The sequence below is a fragment of the Tenrec ecaudatus genome, chromosome 1 (assembly GCF_050624435.1).
Source record: "Tenrec ecaudatus isolate mTenEca1 chromosome 1, mTenEca1.hap1, whole genome shotgun sequence".
Lineage (NCBI taxonomy): Eukaryota > Metazoa > Chordata > Mammalia > Afrosoricida > Tenrecidae > Tenrec > Tenrec ecaudatus.
In genome coordinates this window covers 44,137,758-44,162,060 of record NC_134530.1, presented here as the reverse complement: position 1 = coordinate 44,162,060, position 24,303 = coordinate 44,137,758, and the positions used below count along the sequence as shown (strand labels likewise).

General features: G+C 42.0%; 1 protein-coding gene across 13 annotated transcripts in view; it reads left to right on the top strand.

Annotated features, from left to right (window-relative positions):
* The window catches only part of EIF4G3 (eukaryotic translation initiation factor 4 gamma 3), a 382,761-nt gene that overhangs the window by 334,237 nt on the left and 24,221 nt on the right, over nt 1-24,303 (top strand). For 12 of the 13 annotated variants that reach the window (XM_075551768.1, XM_075551838.1, XM_075551777.1 and 9 more), the window contains 7 exons: nt 723-827; nt 2,123-2,255; nt 6,890-6,984; nt 10,453-10,546; nt 11,945-12,062; nt 14,026-14,246; nt 22,086-22,204. In XM_075551768.1, the coding sequence (XP_075407883.1) occupies nt 723-827; nt 2,123-2,255; nt 6,890-6,984; nt 10,453-10,546; nt 11,945-12,062; nt 14,026-14,246; nt 22,086-22,204 (885 nt within the window). The remainder of the gene's footprint in view (nt 1-722; nt 828-2,122; nt 2,256-6,889; nt 6,985-10,452; nt 10,547-11,944; nt 12,063-14,025; nt 14,247-22,085; nt 22,205-24,303) is intronic. The other variant, XM_075551784.1, reaches the window with a different exon arrangement.

Below are 24,303 nucleotides of genomic sequence, written 5' to 3'. Positions count from 1 at the left end.
TGATGATGAGCAAGTTGTGGGGCCTCTTATATCCACTTGGATCTTCTGTATGTATCCTGTCTTTTTAGTGACTTTTGTCCTCTTCATACATGATATTCTCAATGCCATTGCACGAGTCATCGGGTCTTCTGTCATTAGTGTTAATTGCATCAAATCTGCTCTTAAGATATTCTGAAAATCAAGGTGGGATGTACTCAAGTTCATATTTGGCTCTGGACTTGTTTTAATTTTCTTCAACTTCAACCTGAACTTACATATGAACAATTGATGGTCTGTTCCACAGTCAGCCTCTGACCTGGATTTAGCTGCTGACATTGAGCTTCTCCATCATCTCTTCCCGCAAATGTAGTCTATGTGATTTCTGTGTCTTCTGTCTGTACATCATTAAGGTTGTGCTTATCTCGCTCAGAAGTGGCAAGGGGATAAAGGACCCTGCACTTCTGTCTAAAATAACTTTTCAGGGAGCTTCCAGAGGGCATTTTCACTCACCTTCTGTTGCCCGAGCTTAGGTCCATGAGCACAGCCAGCTGCTAAGGAGTCAGGAAAATAGAGTCTTTATTTTGGAGCATCACGTGCTCGATTAAAAATCATATCACGGCGCCTTTTAAAAATTGCTATTTCTAAGCCATTTAAAAATTCTACATGGTAAAAAAAAAATTGTACATGGCAAAAGTTTCATTTGAATTCCTCTGCCAGAAAAGCTTATGCTTTCTCTCTTACAGCCTCGTATGGACCAGTATTTTAATCAGATGGAGAAAATTGTGAAAGAAAGGAAAACATCATCTAGGATTCGATTCATGCTTCAAGATGTGATAGACTTAAGGCTGGTAAGTGGGGAAAATCATTGAAACTTATCGGTTCAATATTATTTTAAAAATTGGGTTGAAGAAGGGAAATCTAGAAGAACTTCATGATTTTACTTCAAAACTCAAATTGGCATATTTCTGTGTGAGAGTGATGTTGCAGGGTTAAAGACATGCATACCTGCCTGTTGGTATTTGTTCTCTTTACTCCAATTATCAAACCATACTGCAGTTTTCAAATTTTCCATTGTGAAGTCAAATTTTTGTCCATCACATTTAGTTATTGAACTGTGAGCTCACCCTAAGTAATCAGAAAGCCTCTTGATAGCTTTTCAATGTGGGTACATTTCCCTGGGTTTTCACCTACCTTGAGATTCCTTGTAACCACTCTGTGAGATAATTATGTAATCATGTGACCTGTCCAGCAGAGAGAAGATGCTGAGGTTCCGTTTTCTGCCCTATTGTCTTTCCTATAGACCCTTCTGCTTTCTTCTCCTTCCTCGTTTCTCATTCCAGGTTCGAGTTTTACCTTTACCGCGCTCTATTCTTTTTTCTTAGTTTAAGGCTACAGGGAGCGTACTCTAGTCAATTGTAAACTGGCAAAGGTGAAAAAGGGCAGCCCCTTTTCCCTCTCCTGCACACACAGCATCAAGGATGGCTCAGGTTCCTCCTTGGGACCAATGCCACCACCAGTTGAGAATTTGCACATAGTATAAAAGTGTTTGCCAACCTTGCTTCTAAACTAATATAAATGAATATCAAGATGTCACCTATCTTTCAACTCCTTTGCACTAATATCAGACACTGAATGAAACTGAAGCTGGGAGAGGACAGAGGAATGTAATGATAAGGAGAAACAGCTGGTTTTGTCCTCGGCGCGTGTGCGTGTGTGTGTGGATGGTCCTTGATGTGAGGTGCCAGAGTGGTGACATGACGGGAAGAGCCGTGCTGAGCATCCTTGAGTTAGAGCCCCGTGAGTGTGATGTGAGGAGTAGGCAAGGCCGTGAAAGTAAGGCAAGGCCAAGGAGTCCTTACCTTCTTGTTTCTTCTTCCCTCTCCTCCTGTCAAATACGAAAAACAAAGTATATTTGGGCCAATCTTTTATTTAGTCTATTTTTTTCTCTGGTGTCTATTGGAATGTTTATAGCAGTTTCGTTAAGAAAAATTTAATTCTTTAACTCTAATCCACAAACTGCACATAGTACTTACTATCTATGAGACAGATGAGAAACTACCATAGTGCAAGATCTTGAAGATACTTTATAAGTATTATTTAGGCGTTTCCATCTGGCTGATGACCTTATTTTCTGTTTGTTTAGTGTAATTGGGTATCTCGGAGAGCAGATCAAGGCCCTAAAACTATTGAACAGATTCACAAAGAGGCTAAAATAGAAGAACAAGAAGAGCAAAGGAAGGTCCAACAGCTCATGACCAAGGAGAAGAGAAGAGCAGGTGAGGAGAGACGTCCACCAGGCTTTAGAAAACGTGAAAACTGGGAGGGTGGCTCTATGGGCATTCGCTAGTTACTGTAAAATGAGATCAGACAGAATAATGCAAAGAAAAGAGGAAGCAAGTGACGGAGTTTCACCCAGAGACACACTTTCTCGTTGCCACTGTGTCGACGCTGACTCATGCAGCCCCATGGGTTTCTGATCAAGTAAGGACAGCTAGTCAGGCACTCACCATCGTTTCTTTAACCGCTTTACCATCAGAATGATTCTGATGAGCCTCTTGTAGATACTCAGAGTGGATGAAGGAAAAGGCAATGGGAGACACACTTCTTCCCACTAAACGCTTGTCGTCTATCTGGGAAGGCAAGACTGATGAGCTAGTTGTCAAGCAAATGAAAATGAATGTTATGGAATGTATTACATATAAGGTTGTGAAAGTCAGAGAAAAGAAATCAATGTCTTTATTTCAGGAAGGAGTCCGTGAACTGGGTCTTAAAGCAGTTGGCATTTGAAAGGCGAGGGGTGGGGGGTCGTTTTCGTCATGAAACTAAAATACGCATATCTTGTAAGAAGTGTTTCAAGTGTTCGGAAGGAGTTTGTCTGAAAGAGTGGGGCAGGTTAAGAAATTTTACTTTAGGTAATGACCCTGTTTTACAACATTCTGCATTTGGCAACTAAGCAGTGCTGTCAGGCTGCATTGCTGGTGGGCGCCCTTGGGAAGATGCCCAGCTCACAGAAACCCAAGCGGCGGGTGAGTCTGTCGTCTTTATGGGGGCAGAGCACCGGGTACTTTTCTCATTCAGTCATTGGGTGGGTTCAAACCACCAGTCTTCCAGTTAGCACTTGTACCATAATCATTGCCCTACCTGGACCCCTTAATGTCATGTTGAGGTATTAAATATGCTTTTTATATTCATGGATCCACTGAACTCAGCAATGTTGCTGTTGGGAAAATCCTCTGTGACAGTTTGTAGTGATAGAATAACCAAAAAAACTCACTGCCATCTAGCCAATTTTGATTCATAGTGAGCCTTTCAGACAGGTGGAACGTTTAATTTCCAAAGCTGTAAATCTTCACACGAACAGAAAACCATTTCTTGGCTCCTGCAAAGCATCTGTTGGGTTTAAACTGCTGACCTTGCCGACAGCAGCCCAGTCTGTAAGCCACTACACTATATGAGTCATAAGAATAGAAAGAAGGAGAAGGAGGAGACGAAGAAAAACTAATATAAGAACCACGAGAAAGGAAATAAAATGCATTTAGCACTTAGGAAAATGGTTCCTTGAAAAAGTTAGGAGTTTGAAAAGAGTAAATCTTTTTTATTCCCTTCTTGGAGGAGAAGTAACCATTTTTCCGTAGAGCCTATTTATGTTGACATGTCCACATGGGATCCAAATGGGAATGCCTATTAGTCCACTGGGCAGTGAAGGGGATCATGGAGTAACTTGGCATGTGTAGTATAATGCTGGACAACATAATCTTTGCATCTAAACTGTCTCCATTTGAAGTTTAGCTCTTCTGCTTCCTAAGTGTTGGATCCTATCTCAGTCACTTTGTAGAACGAAGCTTCTGTCTGAAGATAAAATAAGGCAGTACAAATATATGTAAAGCATTTAACAGCACTGCATATAGTAAATGCTCAACAATTATTTGCTATTATTTATCACAAATCTGTCAGTCTGTCTTACTGTGACGGCTTGTGTGTTGCTGTGATGCCTTAATCAGGGGTCCTCAGACTACGGCCCTTTGGCCACATGCGGCCCACCAAGAATATTTATCCAGGCCGCCGGATATTTTCTCCCCATTTTGTTTTTTAAACTATAGTCCGGCCCTCCAGCGGGTCTGAGGGACAGTGAACTGGCCCCCTGTTTAAAAAGTTCGAGGACCCCTGCCTTAATTATACCACTTCTCCTTCAAATACCACTTGAGTCACTCTGGAGACAGCTTTCAGTCGAGCTGCACACTGAAATGACTAGGAAGGAAGATCTGATTATCTGTGTTCAAAAGTTAGTCAGTGAGCTAGTGGAAACCTTATCACTCAGCAGAGCGTTGTCCAAGTCCCTTGCTTTGGAACTTCATCAACAAGTACAGGCACCAGGGGCTCATCGTATTTGGTGACGTAGAAGAGCAGCAAAGGTGAGGTGGATTGATGCAAGAACCCCAAGTGTGCACTTGGACATGCTAGCAAGCAGGAAGATGGTATAGCACCCGGCAGTATTTCATTTTGTTGTCCTTAAGTTGGAGGCGACACAAAAGCAACTGTGACTCTGTGATTTGTTGCAGACACAGTAGAACTTGAAATGAAGTTGTTAGATGAGGTGAGTCTTCCAGAAAAGAAACTACTTGTACGTTTCATGGGACAGTTGTTGAGGCTCTGAAGAAGGGAGGTAGGAGGAAGTGTGTAGTACAAAGATACTGTCATTTTGTACCGTTCTTATTTCAATGAAATAGAGAGTTTATGTTTAAAATTTTTTTTCTTTAAAACATTAAAGTGCAAAAATGTCACTTTGTGGACTAACGTGTACCTGACGCAAGCCAAGATATGTTCCACCGGTGTGCATGCAGATGAGAACTGGACGATAAATAAGAAAGCGAATTGGTACGTCTGAATTATGCTGTTGGCAAAGCCTATAATTATATGTACCATGGACAGAAGCTTGGTTATATTAAGACGAATGTGGCATCAAGAACGGAGGAAAGCTTATTAAGTATCCGTAAGGCAAAAGAATCCGTAAACCGCAGATCCACAACCTTGCTGGCTGAAAGTGAGGAGGACTTGAAGCTCTTGCTGATGAAGATCAAGGATTGAAACCTTCAGTGTGGAGGCTTAAAACTCACTGTAAAGAAAACTCAAATCATCACAACTGGACCAGTAGATAACAATGGTAAATGGAGAAAGGGTTGAAGTTACTTGGACCCACAATCAGTGTTCATGGAAGCAGCAGTCAAGAGATCAAAGGATGCATTGCATTGGGTATATCTGCATGAGACCTCTTTTTTTTTTTTTAACAAGACCTCTTAAATTGTTGAAAAGTGGGGACTGTGAGGACTGACCCAAACCTCATATGCGTGTGAAAACTGGATGTTGCATAAGGAAGACTTTAAGAAGAATTGATGCTTTTGAATTATGGTGTTGGAGAAGAATATTGAATGTACCATGGACTGCCAAAATAACCAGCAAATCTATCTTGGAAGAAGTACAACCAAAGTGTTTCTTGGCAGAAATGGTGAGACTTCATCTCATGAACTTTGGACGTGTTTTCAGGAGAGGCCAGTCCTAGAGCAGTAATGGTATAGTGCTCGGTAAAGTAACAGAGGAACAGAAAGAGGACGGCATTCAAGGAGATAGCTTTACACGGTGGCTACAGCATTGGGCTCAAGCACAGTAACAATTGTGAGGCTGGCACAGGGCCGTTCAGAACTGACTAGCTGGCACGCACCTAACAACACCAGTGCCATGGACTGACAGGAGAACAAGCAAATCCGGCTCTGAAAATGTCTAGCCAGAGTGCTCCTTAGAAGCAAGTATGGTGAACTTTTTCTCACTTAATTTTGGATCTGTTATCAGGAGAGACCAGTCCCCAGGCCTAGAGAATAGACATCATGCTTGGTAAAGACCATCACAAGGCCTACAACTACAAACTTGAACATAGCAGCAATTGTGAGCATGGCGCAGGACCAAGCACTGTTTTGTTCTGTTGTACACAGGGTCACTGTGAGCCAGAAGTTACTTAATGCTACCCAATACCTCCCCCTGCACTCGCCCCCCCCCCAATAAAAAAGTAATTTGTAATACCGTTATCTCTTATTCTTGGAATGAGATGGGAAGAGAGCAAAGGTGTTTTGAGCAGAGAAGTGACATGTTCTTACACTTTTTTATAATCAAAGTCATAGTGGCACAATTAAGTGCTCAACTGCCAACTAAAAGGTTGGCACTAATCACTAATCCCACTCAGTGATTCCATGGTGATTTGCTCTTGTAAAATTTACAGTCTAGAAAACCGTCTGTGGCAGTCATACAGAGTCACTGTGGGTGGAAACAGGGAGACCAATGAGAAGATTTCCACAGTAATCCAGGAAAGAGATGTTAGTGTCTTAAAGACAGGTTAGCACTGGTGGTGGCTAAGAGGCACCGGATTCTGAATTTACCCCTCAGTTAGACTCAGAATTTGCTGACAAATGGGGGTGAATTGTGAGAGAAAGAGGACTCAAAGTTTTTTACCTGAGCCGCTGAAAGTTTAGACAAAGCAGGTTTGGGGGGCGGGAGCTCAAGCTTAATTAGCATGCTTATGTGATTCGATAATGCTCAGTGAAATGAGTTTGGAAATAATCATTTTCACCCGACTTCACTCAGGTCTTCTAATCACTAACTCTTAAAAGATTGAAATTGGCCCTTCTTTACCCAGCACTGAATCTCCATCCTTGGTGTCCGTTCTTTCAACTAGGTTGTATGGGAGGTCTAGAGCAGAGTGCTTCTGCTTGGCAGCCTCAGCCTTGGGGTGTTAGAGAAATGATTGCCCTTTCCTGCCCTCCGTTTTGATTGAAACAGTCGAGTTTAAAACATGCCTGTTCTTTCAGTTCCAGTTGAACTTGAGACAGATGAGAGATGGTGACTCATTCTGTTCTCTCTGTAGGTGTCCAGAGAGTGGATGAAGGTGGCTGGAACACTGTTCAGGGGGCCAAGAATAGTCGGGTACTGGACCCCTCAAAATTCCTGAAAATCACTAAGGTGAGTGACATTTAAAAATTATTTACAAAAAAATATTATTCTAAAAAATATACAAGTTAAATATATATGTATGTATGTGTGTGTGTGTGTGTGTATGTTTACATAAATTTACAGCAATCCCAAAGCATCAATCTCAAAATTCTGTCTTACTCATTTAAGATATCCACTCTGTTACCCTGAGGGTAGGAGGGAGAAGGGGGAACCAATTGCAATGATCGACATATAAACCCTCCTCAGCAGTCCCCAAGGGGACGAACAACAGAAATGTGGGTGAAGGGAGAGAGTGGACAGTGTAGGATAAGAAAATAATAATAATTTATAATTTATCAAGGGTCCACAAGGGTGGGAGGGTGGGGAATGGAGGGAAAATAAGAGGAGCTGATACCAAGGGCTCAAGTAGAAAGAAATGTTTTGAAATGATGATGGCAACAAATGTACAAAAGTACTTGATACAATTGATATATGGATTGTTATAAGAGTCCCTAATAAAATGATTTATAAAAAAAGAAAGAAGATACCCACTGTATACTTTGTGGGCGGTAGTTTACTAATGCCGGCTGTTTGTGCAGGTCAGTATGTATCAGTATGCTACATACTTTTCTTGGCATTAGCCCTTTTTTTTTCCCTAATGAGAGTTTACCAAAGAGAAAGTAACTATATTAATTTTTATAGTTGTATCATACTTAACATGAAAGCAATGATAACAAGGATACTTCAGATACCGTAGTCGATTGCAAGCTTTTATGCTTGGCTGTCAGGAAGCAGCAGTTCCTTATTTAAACCTCACAGGAAAGGAGTTCATGGGTTTACCATAGCCATGGCCCACTAGAAATCACCCGGTAAGAACCACTTACTGAGCTCTCGTATGCGCCCTTTGGGGCCTTCATGACCAGTACGAGGAAAGGATTTTCTCCTGGGAGCTGTTTTTAGCAGAAGTTCATGGGCATGAGCAGGGAGAAATAACTTTGGAGAATGTGAAAGGCTGAATGCTGTTTTGGCCAGGGGAAACTTCTGCAGTCCATGGGCATTTGCAAGTCGAGTTTGATCCTAACATGGAACACATTTTCCATATTTCTGAAAATTGGCAACCCATCCATAGAAAAAGAGCATTTCAAGCTAATGTGAACATACCAAATGAGAGATGTTAATGGACAAAAAGAAAGCTTGAGACTATTGAAAGAAAGTGGGCATTGTCATTTTACTGACTCTTCCTGGTTTTGTGAGAGGATTGCTTCAAAACAAAGCACCCTCTGGGGCTCTCTCATGATGACCCCTCTGGAGCTTCTCTTTTCCACACTCCTGTTTCTGTCTCCGAGCAGCAATTCCCTGGCTGAGTATGGCTCAGCCAGAGATGATTTTAATCAGACCCTTACGTTTCAAGAACTCCTTTAACTTCAGCCCAGCGTCCCTGAAAATAATATCTATACTATTAGTAGTACTTGAGTTTAAACTACTCTATTATAGTTATGTACTTCATTAGTGGTATTTGAGCTTTAAAATATAGTTATGTACATGGACACTGTAAAAAGAATAGTGTTGGCATTAAGCCTCCAATTTTACCTTAATATTTTGAAAAGTATGTCACTTTATATTAATGTTTAGTGTATTAAAATAATTACAAGTATTCTATATGAATAGACTAGAGAATGTTCAAACTATTAAATTTGTTGTCATATGTGTTTTACCTTGATGCTGATTATAATGCCATTCTGTTGTATCAGAGTTGTAGGCAGGAGGCTTACATCAGAGCGAGATCAGAAAACTTACCTTAGTACACTCTCATGGCTAATATTTCATTTCCTTCTCTTTTTCTGTGAGTGGGTATCTGTGTAGTGAAATAGTCTGAAACACAGAAGTTTCCATTTGAATCTTTTCAAAGTGTATAATTCAGTGGCATCTCGTATATTCACAATGTTGGGCAACCACCACCGCCGCCTTTACAGTTGTTTCATCATTCCAAACAAACTGTCGGATAAAAACTCCTTTAGCCCTTTGGAGTGCTCATCCCTCGTGCCAGGCTGTCAGTGTTGGGATTTGCTACAATTTTTTTTAATTGGCATCCATTTTCCTGTTTCTGTCTGCTTAATTTCTGGCAATCACGTGGAAAAGTTCATTAACTAATTTTATAGCATTTATTCGGGCATACCTTGTTTCATTGTACTTTGTCTTATTGCATATCATATCATAGATGAAGCTTTAAAATTTTTTTAACATGTTGGAGGTTGTCAAGCTTATTTAGCCTGTGCCCCCATTTCAGAAAAGAAAAAGAAATTTGAATGCACCCTGGCAATTAAATCCTTTTGTGCCATACCCCATAATCCAAGATAAAGTGTGACAGTTCATTACAGCGCCCCCAGGGGGCAGTATGCCCCCTTTGGGAAACCGTAGTGTACATAGCATGTCTTACCGGTGCCGTTTTTCTAATAGCATGTGTTCACGTTGTGTCTTGGTATCACATTTTGGTCATTCTCACAATATTTCCAACATTTTCATAACACTATTTCAGACTTTACAGACTGTAGCATAATGTAAACATAACATGTATTGTCAAAGTGGCACACAGAGGGCCATATATGACCTCTCCTGGCTACCCTGTTGCCGTGAAGCGGAGCTCAGACATGCCTCACCCTCCCTGCTTTCCCTCTTCTGACACCGACTGTCCTCCACAGGCACTGTGCTCCTGTGCTGTGCTCAGTCATTTGTTCTAATGGTAAGCAAGTTACCACCGTGTGCAATCAGTGAACAGCAAGGAGACAGTCGTCCACATGAGTGTCGCTCCTCAACCAGCAGCCTGTACTCTCTTTAGTCCCCACCTCTCAACCACGTGATCCCTGGGCCAGGGAGACCGCCTGCTGCTCTCCCCAGGGTGCTCTGTCTCAAGGTCATCTTCCCTCAGCCTTTGGTCATGGGCTGGTCCCTTTGTTCTGTCCCATGGTCACCAGGCCATAGCCTGTGGTGCCTCTGGTCTCAGTCTCTGCCACTTCAGACAGAGATCTCAAATGTACATCACATCACATGGTGCTGGGTTTCTCTGTCATCCTGCTTCACAGATGGCTTATCCTTACAGCCAGAGGAGTGACAACCACAACTGCCCTATCCACTCTATTAGTGTTACACATGCCCCGTTAGCACAGTTTCAGACCATTCATTTGCTGGGAGTCCCAGAGGCATGAGTAGAGGAACCATATTCAGAAAATCTCCCGCACCACAGAGATGTTCTGGGAAACTAAAACATTTATGCGACTCAGTTTACTGCAAGATTTGCATTATCGTGGTGCTCTAAATTCAAACCTGTAATATATCCAAGATGTGCCTGTATGTTTTGTTTCTTTAATCTCTTTTTAAATTGATATTCCAAATAAAACTTTATTCCTAAAATTTTTGTGTGAAACTGAGGGAAAAGGAAAAAAGCCAAAGTGTCCTTCTAGAGTATTTCCTGTGATTGACTTATGGTCACTTACGTTACAGCCCACAATTGATGAGAAAATTCAGCTGGTTCCAAAAGCGCAGCTGGGCAGCTGGGGGAAAGGCAGCAGTGGTGGAGCAAAGGCGAGTGAGACTGGTGAGTATGCAGTCACCCAGTAGGCTCAGTCAGCATTCACCGTTCACTGTATTGAACGGTGTTGAATTGAATTGAATTCAAACGCATTGAGCTAGTCATGCCTGAACTTTCGTGAGGTCCTTAACCCTTTCTGGGGTATGTGCTGGTCTGCTAACAGCAAGGCCAACAGTTTGAACCCACCAACCACTCAGCAGGACAAAGGAGAGGCTTGCTGCTTGCATAAAGATTTACAGCCTCAGAAACCCACAGGGACAGTTCTACCCTGTCCTTGCAACGACTTGGAATGGACTCAATGGCGGCGGCAGCAGTTCAACACCACCAGCTGCTCTGCGGGAGACGGATTTCTCCTCCTGTAATGTGTTACAGTCTTGGAAACCTGCAGGGGCATTTCTAACCTATCCTCCAGGGTTACTATGAGCGTCTTAGAAAGGTTTACTGTGTACTATACACAAAGACAAACCTTTGACTAACTGACATTAGATATGATCTGTACCTACCGTTCTGACGTACATTGCCATTTCCACTCAAAGCCAGACTTGGGGACATAACTCAGTAACCCAAGACTACTTACTATAATGTTCTATTCTACAGAGTGTATAGAACAGTGGTTCTCAACCTGTGGGTCATGACCCCTTTCACAGGGGTCGCCTAAGACCATTGGAAAATGCATAAATATTTCACAGTCTATCATTACATATTGTTTTGTGATTAATCACTATGCGTTAAGTATGTTTAATTTTGTTCAGTTTGTAACCATGAAAATATATCCTGCACATCATATATTTACAGTATGATTCATAACAGTAGCAAAATTACAGTTATGAAGTAGAAATGAAAATAATTTTATGGTTGAAGGTCGCTACAACATGAAGAATTGCATTTAAGGGTCGTGGCATTGGGAAGGTTGAGAACCACTGGTAGAGAACATCATGGATGTTAAAGCAACACAATTGTATTCACTTAAATATACACCTAATCTCACATAAATGGAATTATAGTTCACGCAACACATAATTGTATTCGCTTAAATATACACATAATCTGACATAAATGGAATTGTAGTATTGGTGCAATGGTTTTATATTTACTTCCATCCTTATCCTCCCAACCCCACCCCCTTAATTTACCACTCCTATTCCCACGCCCCAAAGAGGACAGTTCAGTTGCTTTGAAAGAAGCAAATGGTTTTAAATGAGTGAAGACTTCTAACCTGTCTTTTACATACAAATTCCTCTAATGCCTTGCTTCTCAGAGTATGGTCTGTGAACCACAGATTGGCACCACCTGGGAACTTGTTAGAATTTCAAGTCTCAGGCCCCAACCAAATGAGGAAGGTGAATCAGAATCTGGATTGTAGCCATGTGATTTGTATTTTTTCTAAATCTTCAACACCTGTAGATGCCTTACGGTCAAGTGCTTCCAGTTTAAACAGATTCTCTGCTCTGCAACCCCCAGCACCCTCAGGCTCCATGTCATCCACACCTTCGGAGTTTGATTCTCGACGGACTTTAACCAGGTGAGAAGCCCACTTGCTCGCTAGGCTGTTCTTCCGGTCAGTGTGTCTGCTCTCACTCACTCTCAGGGGGAATGGCCCTGGTGGCAGAAAATCACCTTTCCGAAATGGACTTTCTCTCTTTAATCAGGCTGATTTTCCTTCTTCTTTGATCCTCGTAGTCTAAAATTTCCCAAAGAACCTAATTCAGTGGTAGGGTTGATAGAAGGTGAAAGAGAAGGGGAGGTTGAAAGCCAGCTCCACCCAGAGCCTTGGAGGAGTTCCTGCAAGCCACTGCAGAACAAGCTAGCCTCGAGGGGGTGATAAGGAACCCCCTACTCCTCTTACAGCTTCTCCATGAAAGTAGTCTTCATGGTGGACTTGAAATGGCCATTTAGATCTCACTAGTCTCTGAATCTCCACTATTTTTCTACCCCCCCCCCACTTTTTTTTTTTTTTTGGCTTTACAAAGAGAACTTTATTCTGTCTTCCTTGAGGTACAGGACAAAGAAATGTAGACGTGGCTGTTTAAAAAAAATAAGGTTCTCAACAGGTTGACTATAGAAAGTACTGGTCTCTTTTCAACATCTGAGGTGCCTGCATTCCTCGGAGATCTCCGTGTCTGGGCATTCATGTTTTACTGAGTCAAGAATGTTTCCAGGGCAGGAATCTTGGCTTCAAAGGAAATGATTGTCTCCTAGGAGCCTGGTGGCGTAGTGGTTATGAATTGGGTGAAATCTGCATGGCGGGCAGTTTGAAACCAGCAGCAGCTCCACACGAGAAAGACTGGGCTTTTTACTCCCTTAAACAGTCTCAGAAATTGCTAAGAGCAATGGCAGTGAATTTGGGTTCCTTGTTTGCTGATGAGAGTCAGCATCCTCTCTGCCTGCTGGCTTTGCTCTCCTTTTATGTTCTACCCCCCTTTTTAAAAAGTATTGATAGTATTGAGCTTCAAGTGTTCGTTCCTTTGGCTGGTTTGTTGAGAATGAATGGTGAATGAGGACCTGTAGGGCAATGAGTGACAAAGAACAGCATTTTCATGGCAGACATGCAGAGCTGCAGTGTCTTAAGCATATATATAATATAATATTATATACTTTTAAATCCGTTTGGCTAAGTTTCCTTTTTAAGCTATGTGCTTTGCTCCCTTAGATTCAGATACAAAATATTCTTAACCAAAATCAGTTGTTGCATGACTCGGGCTGGCACTGAGCATCAGCTGTGCTGTTGCGATGTATTTGGTTCCACCCTAAATGTGTCTGTCCGATGGGTGCTGTTTGGGCTGCTCCTGTGTATCTTCTCTCCTAGGGGTGAGACTATTGTCCTGCCTCTAGGCGCTCCCAACCTTCTCCCTTCACACCTGCTGCTTCCATCTGCCATTGGCTAGCTGGTTAAACAACAAAATAACCCAGAAAAGTAGAATAAGAAGATTTGAAGTCTTTCTTAAAATGAGGAGCATGTATCACTTTGACTTTTTTGGAAAGACTACTTATTTCTGCTACCTAGTTCTGAAATACTCAAATATATGAACTTGCAGTCAATACTTTTATCATGGGCATCTTTATTTTTTTATTATGTAGTTAAAAAACTTTTTAAAGGACTCGTTGAAGATCGTTTTAGAATGCAATAAGTATCCCTTTAAAGCACTCTTTAGTTTTCTTTCTTTAAAAAAAAATCATGTTATTGGGGGCTCTTACAGCTCTTATAACATTCCATACATCCATTATATCAAGCATATTTGTACATGTTGCCATCATCATTTTCTAAGCATTTACTTTCTGAGTCCTTGGTATCAGCGCCTCTCTTCTCCCCCCCCCCCCCCCGTAACCCCTTGATATTGAGTTTTATTTTTTTATGAATTAATTTTACTTTAAATGGTGTCTCAAACACTTCTGTGACATTTTCCTACAAGTGTTAAATATCTTTAGGGTTACTTTTAACTGACTGTAGGGAAGGAGTAGTCTTAAGTAATGTTTTCTCTTTCAAGTCGTGGAAGCATGGGCAGAGAGAAGAACGACAAACCCCCTCCGTCGGCCGCAGCTTGTCCAAACACCTTCCTGAGGGGCAGCAGCAGTAAAGATCTGTTAGACAATCAGTCTCAAGAAGAACAACGGAGAGAGATGCTAGAGACCGTGAAACAGCTGACAGGAGGCATGGATATCGAGAGGAGCAATACTGAGGCAGACCGCAACAAAACAAGGGAGCCAGGTGAGAGACTGCACGTGAAGATGTGGGCCCTGAATTTGGAAGAACAAATACTATGGAAACTTTGTGCTTGAGATTTCATAGCCAGTACATGGAAGCAATACAGCTAAACTGTGGGGGGGGGGGGGCGCAGGGGGCACCCAAACCTCTCGCCATCGAGTTCGTCCTGGCTCATCACAACCCCATGTATTATTACGGAAAAGAACTGCTTTTCTCAGTTGTAATCTTCAGAAGAGATCCCAGGCCTTTGCTTGGAGGCGCTGCTGGGTAGGTTCGAACAGCCACCCTCTAGGTTAGTGACCAAAAGTAAAGATCTGGCACCACTCGGGGGCCTCTGCGCCTTCTTTGCAGGGCAGCTGCATCATTTTGTCACGTAGTTCTCAGGCCTGGGTCTTTAGCTTCCGCGGCAGTTTTGTACATTTTCCTCTTTCTTATTGACTCTTACTGTTAGTGCGCATCTGCATCTCTCCTCGGTCTCTTTAATCAAACCCACTGTGCGCTGGCGTCAACACACCATTCTCTCGCTCCCACTCCCTGCCAGCAACTCAGGTCAACCCTGTGAGGCAGAGTAGAACTACCCCTTGGATTTCCAAAGCTGTCAATCTTTTCCCTTTTTTTCAAATCATTTTATTGGGGGCTATTACAGCTCTTATCACAAACCATACATATATTCATGTTGTCAAACACATCTGGAAAAAAAACATCATTTTCATAGAAGAATTCCATTATCTTTTCTTCTTATTTTCCCATGAACTTTTGGAAGCACCTTTGTAATTAAGACCCATGACTTTGAAGATCCTGTTCTGTTCTTCTGGATTGCTTCTTCTTCTTTTTTTAAAAAAATAATTTTATTGGGGCTCATACAACTCTTACCACAATCCACACATACATCTGTTGATCCACGCATACATCTATTGTGTCAAGCACATTTGTAAATTTATTGCCATCATCTTTTTCAAAGCATGTTATTTCTACTTGAGTCCCTGGCATCAGTTCCTCATTTTGCCCCCTCCCGCTCCCACTACCCTTCCTCCCCCATGTCCCCTTGATAATTTATAATTTTTTTTCTATGTCTTACACCAACATCTGTCGCATTTCACCCACTTTTCTGCTGTTCAGTCCCCTGGCATGAGAGCCATTCATCAATCATTGTGATCGCTTCCCCTTGCTCCCCCACCCCCCCACCCCAAACCCTTCTCCTCCTAGTATTGCTCCTCCCCATAATTGTCCTGAGGGGTTTATCTGTTATAGATCCCTGCGTTTCTAGCTCTTATCTGTACCTAGTATACATGTGCTGATCTAGCCAGATTTGTAAGATAAATTTGGGGTCGTGTTGGGGGTGGGGGGAGGAAGCATTAAGCAACCAGAGGAAGATTGTGTGTTTCATCGGTGCTGAACTTCACCCTGACTGCCTCTTCTCTTCCTATGGCATTCTGCCAGGGTGTCCAATTGACTGCTGATGGGCTTTGGGTCTCCACTCTGCCCTCCCCCTTACTCTCATTGATAATGCTTTTTGTTTGTTTTGTTTTGGGTCTTTGATGCCTGATACCTGATCCCATTGACTCCTCATGATCACACAGGCTAGTGTGCTTTTTCCTTGTAGACTTTGTGGCTTCTCTGCTAGATAGCCACTTGTTTATCTTCAAGCCTTTAAGACCCCAGACGCTGTGTCTTTTGATAGTCGGGCACTGTCAGCTTATAAGTAAATATATGTACATATTTCCATTCCCCTGTCGTTGTGTGTATTACATATATACATGCCTGTATTTAAACCTCTATAGCTGTCCTATGCCTCCCAGTTCTTTCCTCTATTTCCTTTTACTTTGCTTCCATCGCAGTACCACGTTCGGCCATCATTTGGGTTTTGGTAATTCCTCTCAGCTACTTTGCCTTTGATCGAGCCCCAATCCGCCGCAAGCCTCCCCCCGTACCAACCAAGCATCCTATGGCTTCCTCGCCATCAATTTTAGATCACTTATTTTTCTCCTGTCCCTGAGTTTGTTTGCACTCTCCTCCTTTCCTCCATAGCTCCCTCTCCCCACTGCCTCCCCACCCCACAGCAGGATTCATCAGTCCCATTGTTCTCTCCTCCGAATTATTCATCCCACCTACCTTGTCCAGATAGACATTCATAGAAAATATTACCCAAAAACATAACAAAAAAGACCAAAATTAAATCATCAGCTAATACAACAAAACAAACAAACATAATAATAAAGAAAAAGAAAACCCAACAGTAAAAACTGTAAAGCCCTCAAACAGTTCCAGGTCTGTCTATTGATCTTTATGAGTGTTTTCTAGTCTAGTCCGCTGGGTTGCCACTCCCTGGTCCCCAAGTCCACCTTTGGCATTCCTCGGGGACTTCATTGTTTTGCTCCCCTTGCTCCACTGTACACTCTTATCGCTCACCCAGTGCGGTGGGTCGGATTAGGCACATCTCCCACACTGTGTCCCCAGCGCTGTGCTCCTTAACACTATGGGTCAGTGAGGAACGTGTTGTCTTGTCTGATGGTGGGGCTGGCCCTGTGATCCTCTCTGTGCTTTGGCTGCTCTGAGCTGGTATATTGTCATTAGGTGGTCCAAGACGTGTTCCACTCTCTCTCCTTCCCTCTTCATTTGCTCCTGATCAGATGCGCCCCACTTACTGAGCTGCCACTTCAGTGCTGTTGTCTGAAGTGCATTCCTCTGGGGTGGGGTGTGGGGGTGCTTACGTAGTTGGGATTGGTGGCCAGTCCCGCTGACCTCCCTGTTGGTTCCCTGGTTCATGCCTGTGTGTTGCATTCCCGTCTTGGCGCACCAGGTTGAAGCCTGGTCCTTCTCTCCCTCTCCTGTAGAGATAGAAACAACACCCTCCTCTGGGGTGGTTTAGTGCCCTGTTCCCCCAGCATCCCTGTCTCTCTCTTTTTTTTCCCCCTCGCTCATTATTTGGCTGCCATACATGGCCCTGGGTTGGGTTTGGCACCTGTCAAGGCTGTAAGTCCTTATGGGAGAAGACAGCTTCATCTTTTGCCCAGTGGAGTGGCTGCTGTGGTCAAACTGCTGACCTTGTAGCTTCCAGCTCAACATGTAATGCACTATGGCACGAGACCGCCTTCCTTATTCCTTATATACATGATGATTAACAAACTTCTGAAATGTGTCGTGTAAAATCAGGAGTGAAGGGTGACTGTAGGACATAAACTGTATTTACCGTCATGTTTAGGACCTCACACGTGTCCAAAGGACAGGACATGAACAGAAATCTAACCACACGTGTTACATTTATGCATGTTCTCATAGGATTCTTAAGGGTTGACACACAACTGAAATCCTTCCCATAGCCCTTTTCATTATGTGCTCGCTTTCTTTCAAGCGTTCACAGAGAAGTGGTTAGGCTAGGGTGGCAACTGCAGGCTTAGCCACGTTGCTTACGCTCAACAGTTATCGCAACCCATGTGAGACCTGATGTGCTCAGTGATGGTGCAGCCATGAAAACACATCCATACTCAACAACCTCCTAATGGATTCCCTTTTGGAAAACATACTTTGTCACGTTCCTCAAATGGATGCAATCCCCACATGATTCAAGCCATTGTAAGACTCACCAAAGAGCCGATGCCAAGTTGTCTTTTGTTGCTCACATCTTCCTTGGTCAGCTCCGTGGTTTGGGTGTGTGTCTATTAATAAGGAGCAACGCCCCCCCCCCCCCCCCGGCACACTGGGCAAGTCCTCAGCTGCTACCAGAAGGTTGGCACTTTGAACCCACTTGCATTTCCAAAGGCGACAAGACCTATGATCTGCTCCCATAAAGATTACAGCCTAAGACCATTACTGAACATTTCTTTCTTTTTTAACAGTTTTATTGGCACATAATTTACATAACTCATTTCAATAGTCATTTATTTAATCATTTCAAGGATAATTGTACAATCATTACCGTATCCATTTTAGAACACCCCTTCCCCAGCTCCCCCACGATTAAAACACCTTCAAACTAAGTTGTGCAAGCACAGTCAGTTCTAGTGCTCCTTCCCTGCTCCTGTCTTTATTTCCCACTCCCCAAAGCCCCCTTCCCTCCCAATCACCTACTCCTACCTGCGCGCCTATCGACCCCTGATCCATTGTTGTCACTGTGCATCCACTCCTCTTGTGGGGCACACACCGGGAGACCCAACAGAAACAATAAAAACCAAGTTCAAAATAAAATGGTAAGGATAAAACAATAGTAATATAAAGACCAAAATACAAAGAAAAGACCCTCATCAACATTCCAAAAGCCAGGGAAGAAATTTCTTTCATGGAACAAGTATGAGATACTTGCACATAGAACTAACTCCGGTCGGGTCTATAGGGAGGTCATCTGGCCAAGTTACTGGACATTTTGATCAAAGATTCTAGTGAAGACCCTGATAAAAAGGGGGGAAATGCAGAAGGGAATTTCAGTTTCTTTGGGGTCTACACTTTCTGCAGCTGGGTGACTCCCTGGCACTATAAACCCTATGCCAAAAGTATCCCCTGCTGTCTTCTTAGAGCAAACAGGGGTATGACTTACCTTGAAAAGAATATTTCCCTTAGCTCTGTGCTCTTTCCAGCTCTATCTGTGTGGGATCACATGGACCACCGCAACTCGAAAGGTTAGATAAGAAACACAGGCAGTGAGTTTCTGTTAATGGGAGAGAGCGCTTGGAAAAGGTGGGTAATCTATGTTATCTATGGAACCGATGACAAGGATCCACATACAACCTCCTCCCTGGGAGACAGACAACAGAAAAGGGGGTGAGGGGAGACGTCGGACAGTGCAAGATATGACAAAATAATAATTTATAAATCATCAAGGGTTCATGAGGGGGGGAAGGAGGGGAAAAATGAGCAGCTGATGCCAGGGGCTTAAAATTGTTTGTTTTTTTGTTTTTTTGTTTTTGTTTTTTTAAATTTAGCCCGATTTTATTTCTGCTACCAATAACAAAAGAATACTAGTTTACACACTTACTAAGATTGCATTAGGTGATACAAGTAAAATAATTTTAAAAAGGAACAAAATGTATAGGTGTTAATTATAGTGACTATTCTTTTTTTTTTATTTTAACAATTTATTGGGGCAAAATTGTTTGTTTTAAAAAAAATTTTTTAATCATTTTATTAGGGGCTCATACAACTCTTTTTTTAAAATTCATTCTTTGTTTTATTTGATTCTTTGTATTTTAATAATTTTATTGGGGGCTCATACAATTCTTATCACAATCCATACATCCATCCATTGTGTTAAGAACATACGTACATTTGTTGCCATCATCATTCTCAAAATATTTGCCTTCTCTGCTGCTCATTTAGTATCTTAATATCTGCTGCTCATTTCCCCCCCTCCCTCCCCACTCCTCCTCCCTCATGAACCCTTCATCATTCATAAATTATTATTATTTTGTCATATGTTACACTGTCTGATGTCTTCCCCCGCCTTCTTCTCTGCTCCCCCTCCCCCAGGGAGGAGGCTATATGTAGATTCTTGTAATTTGTTCCCCCTTTCTACCCCACATTCCCTCCACCCTCCAGGCACTGCCACATCTCACCATTGGTCCTGGAGGAGTCATCTGTCCAGGATTCCCTGTGTTTCCAGTTGCTATCTGTACCAATGTACATCCTCTGGTCTAGCCAGATTTGTAAGGTAGAATTGGGATCATGATAGTAGGGAGGAGGAAGTATTTAAGAACTAAAGGAAAGTTATATGTTTTATCATTGCTACCCTGAACCCTGCCTGGTTCATCTCCTCCCCACAACCCCTCAGTAAGGCGTGTCCGGTTGGCTACCATTGGGCTTTGAGTCTCCACTCTTCACTCACCCACATTTTCAATGACACGATTTTTTTTTCCTTGATGCTTGATACCTGTTCCCTTCGACAGCTCGTGATCACACAGGCTGGTGTTTTTCTTCCATGTGGACTTTTTGCTTCTGAGCTAGATGGCCACTTATCTTCGAGCCTTTAAGATCCCAGACACTATATCTTTTGATAGCTGGGCAACATCAGTTTTCTTCACCACATTTGCTTATGCACATGTTTGTCTTCATTGATTATATCAGGGAGGTGGGCACCCATTGATAAGATTTTTAGTTCTTTGATGTCTGATAACTGGTCCCTTGTGCACTTTGTGGTCAGACTGGCTGATCTGCTTCTTCCATGTGGGCTTTGTCATGCAACTCTTATCACTGTGCATACATATATCAATTGTGTAAAGCACATTTGTACATTAATTGCCCTCATCATTCTCAAAACAAATTTGAGAATGATGAGGGTAACAAATGTACAAAGGTGCTTAACACAAATTGATGTATGTATAGACTGATAAGAGTTGTATGAGCCCCTAATAAAATGATTTAAAAAATAAAGAATGTAAACTGTATCATCAAGTTTTACATGTAGAAGCTGATGCAGTGGTGTGTATGTGCTCCTCGGCAACAGTAGACAAGATGGCAAGATGATTTCCTAGGAAACCCAGCTGGGCAGGTGAACTTTGCTGTGTCTGCCACTGTGGGTTGGAATTGACTGGACAGCCTGTTGCAGCAGTAACATGTATTGGACTTGGAGACCTGTTCGGAATAACTTTCTAAGAATTGCTTCATGATTATAAGTTTCCTAGTGCTTCTCTGTTCCAAATCAAAAGGTTTCTGTCTTCTGATTTCAGATGTCGTGCTTTGTCAAGTATCTTTTTTCAATGCTTTTACTGTGAGAAACAATGTAATAACCTACCTTCCACAGCCTCACGGGGACCACCAAGTGGGCTGGGTATCCACAGCTTTTATTCTGCGGCTCCTGGGCAGTTGCCGTTGGTTCCATCGCTGTTCTGCCCATGTTACTTTCGCTGCCTCGAGAGGTCACTTTTGTCTTTCCAGTGACAAGATGTTACGCTATCTCTTAAAAACAAAAGCCATAGTAAATGCACCTGAGATGCACAGTCACAACGTGCCCCTCACAGAAACGATTGCAGAACTGGGGGAGAAGATTCAGCAGACAAACTCTCGCTTACATTCACTAGTGATGATTCCGAAGGAGGCAGTAGTTGACCAGTCCAAGCTAGTTGACCAATCCAAGCCAGGAAACTGAGCCGGAACCAGGGCTTGCGTACAAGCGTCAGGCTTCGGTGTGATGGTCCACAACTAGTGCTGCTTGGCCTTTCTCCGGAATGGTTGACTGCAAGCATGGGGGTGGGGCATGCAAGTTGTTAAACTAAGAAGCCTTTTACTAGGGCTTCATAGCTATTTGCTGTAACATATTTTAGCTTCTCAGATTTACTTCTATAAACATTTCAAACTCCAAATGTAGAGATGAGAATGTAGTGTTCCATGTGTGCCATAATTAGAGATTGACAGTTGGTGTGAAAAGAAAGTAGAGTTTATTATTGGCTACTATTATCCCCACATATAGCAATTGTGTAATGAATACTGTTAAACCATTTTTTCAATGTAAAAGCAAGGACACATTTACTCTGTAAGTAATAATCAATGATTGATTAATAAAACCATTTATCTCATAAAAAACAAAACAATTGATTGGGGCAGGGAATGTATGGATGTGCTTTATACAATTGATGTATGTATATGTATGGATGGTGATAAGAGTTGTATGAGTCCCTAATAAATGTAAAAAAAGAAAAGAGGAGAAAAAAATGATTAGGGCAAAGACTGTACAGATGTGCTTTATACAATTGATGTATGTATATGTATGAACTGTGATAAGAATTGTATGAGCCCCTAATAAATTGTTAAAATTTAAAAAAAAACAATATGACAGCACAAACATTGTTGACTATGATCCCACCATTTTAACAGTAACCGTCATTTTCCCTTTCTCGCTCTTTTTAACCTCACTAGTAACTAAACTGGAAATTTCAGCCACTTCAGCCCCTGACAAGCCTGCGCTGTCAGAAGAGGAGATGGAGAAGAAGTCCAGATCTATCATTGATGAATTCCTACACATTAATGACTTTAAGGTAAATGAGTGTTTTCGAAGAGAAAGCCGTTGTCAGCAACAGAAGTAACCGTTTTTAATTTGTAGCAACTGCCCTATGGCACAGCCTTGATTCTTGTCTAAACTTGAGTCTCTCTGTGTATTTGATAAGACTTCGATCAGGTTTCTCAGCCCTGCTTCATATAGTTTACTTTGATGCATTCCTGTTGAGTTCTCTCTTTTAAATTGACACAAGATTGAATGGAAGCAAGAGTGAATGGGAACTAACCCATCCTCAGTGTAGGAAAACCAAAGTGACTCTCTGTATTAATGTACAAAAACAGACATGTCGTGATGAGTTTCCCTGGGACTCTTAGTTAGAAGCTTGTCATGTTCTTTCTAGTCATTTTATTATCCTTTTCATATTGACATTGAAAGTGCAAAGGATCAGATAGCCTAAACGTTCCAAGACATGCTCTGTGAATTTGCCCCTGTAAAATAACCCTTCTACTTGGGTTCTATTTTGAGATGGTACTGAATGAAATACACATATTGCCCAGCCTCATAAGCACTACAGTTTAGTGGCAGAGACAGATCATAAATGGCTAAATCAATAATGTTACATAAATTACAGTTACATATATCTATATGTAGTTACACATATACATACTCAGATTTGTAAGGACTTAGGAGAGAGCATGTAATGGGTGCTAATTTAGTATCTGGGATCAGGAAGACTTGGCTGTTAAAAATGTCTCATTTCTTAAAACATTTCTGTCATGCATATTAACCACTTTTTTTGGCATTATATTATTAAAATTATTTCAAGGTTATTTTCTTGTCAATCAAGTCACTGTCTTCTTTCTGTACACAAACATTACCTTGACTTCTATAGCCCAGTCTTCTAAAACCCTCACGCCTGTGAAATGGTCACAAATTGAGAAGCAACATGAAGATGTTTCGTGATAGTGAGATAGAGAGGACTGCTTTGCAGAAGACTGATGACGTAGGTCTCCCCCACTTACCCCAAAATTCATTATCTGGAAAAAAATCCCACAGAATATAATGATGTTCTCATATGTTTTGTGAGTAGAATTCCTAGAAAATACGGTGTATTCTTGTAAACGAGAAGGACAGCTCTTTTCTTTTGTGAAAGTGGGACGTGTGTGAGGAAAAAGAACAGCACTGTAAAGCTAAGAAAGGTATAAAGTAGAGATGTTGTGGAAGAAAGCAGTGGAATTTGCCTTTAGAAGTTATTTGAAGACCCTGTGAAGTCAGCGTCACATCGATTCTTGCAATGCCCTGAAAATTCACACGGTCGTCTCTAGGCTCTCATGGAGTGGTCTTCATTTGCTTCAGCTTCAACCTGAACTTGTACACAAGCAATTGATGGTCTGTTCTGCAGTCAGGCCCTGGCCTCATTTTGGCTATGGTTAGGAGCCTTCTCCATTGTCTCTTCCCACGAATGTGGTCAGTTGAATTGCGGTGTATTCCATCTGGAGAAGTCCGTGTGGACAGATGCCCTCCCTTTGTTGTTGAAAAAGGTATTTGTAATGAAGAAGTCGTTGGCCTTACAAAATTCTGTCATGCCATCTCCAGCATGGTTTCTGTTACCAAGGCCACCGTTCCCATCTATTGTTCCTGCCTCTTTGTTTGCAGCTTTTGCATCCCAATCAACAATAACTGTCAGTGCATCTTGATGACATGTTTGATCAATTTCAGACTGTAGAAGCTAATAGGGCTCCTCAGCGTCTTCATCACTAGCTTTATAGTGCTTGGTTTGTAAATTTGAATAGTTATTTAGAAACTAGATTTCCTTGATACATGTATAGATTTTATCCTTTACTGACAGCATTGTATTTTAAGATCTTGAAATACCCTTTTTGAAAATAATGCCAAATTTTCTTTTTGAAATTAATTGCCAATATATCCCACCAGAATTCGGAGAATCTCTCAAGAATAGATTTGACACATTGAATACTAATGACAAGAGACCTGACAAGCTGAGGGGCGCCATCAAGAACGACCTCAAGAAAGTAAAGGGTCATTAGAAAAGATCAAAGTGGACGCCACGAGAGACTCACAGTTGCTCTTGTTCACCAAATTGCTACAGCACATGGCAGCCGTGAAGTAAAAGTTCTA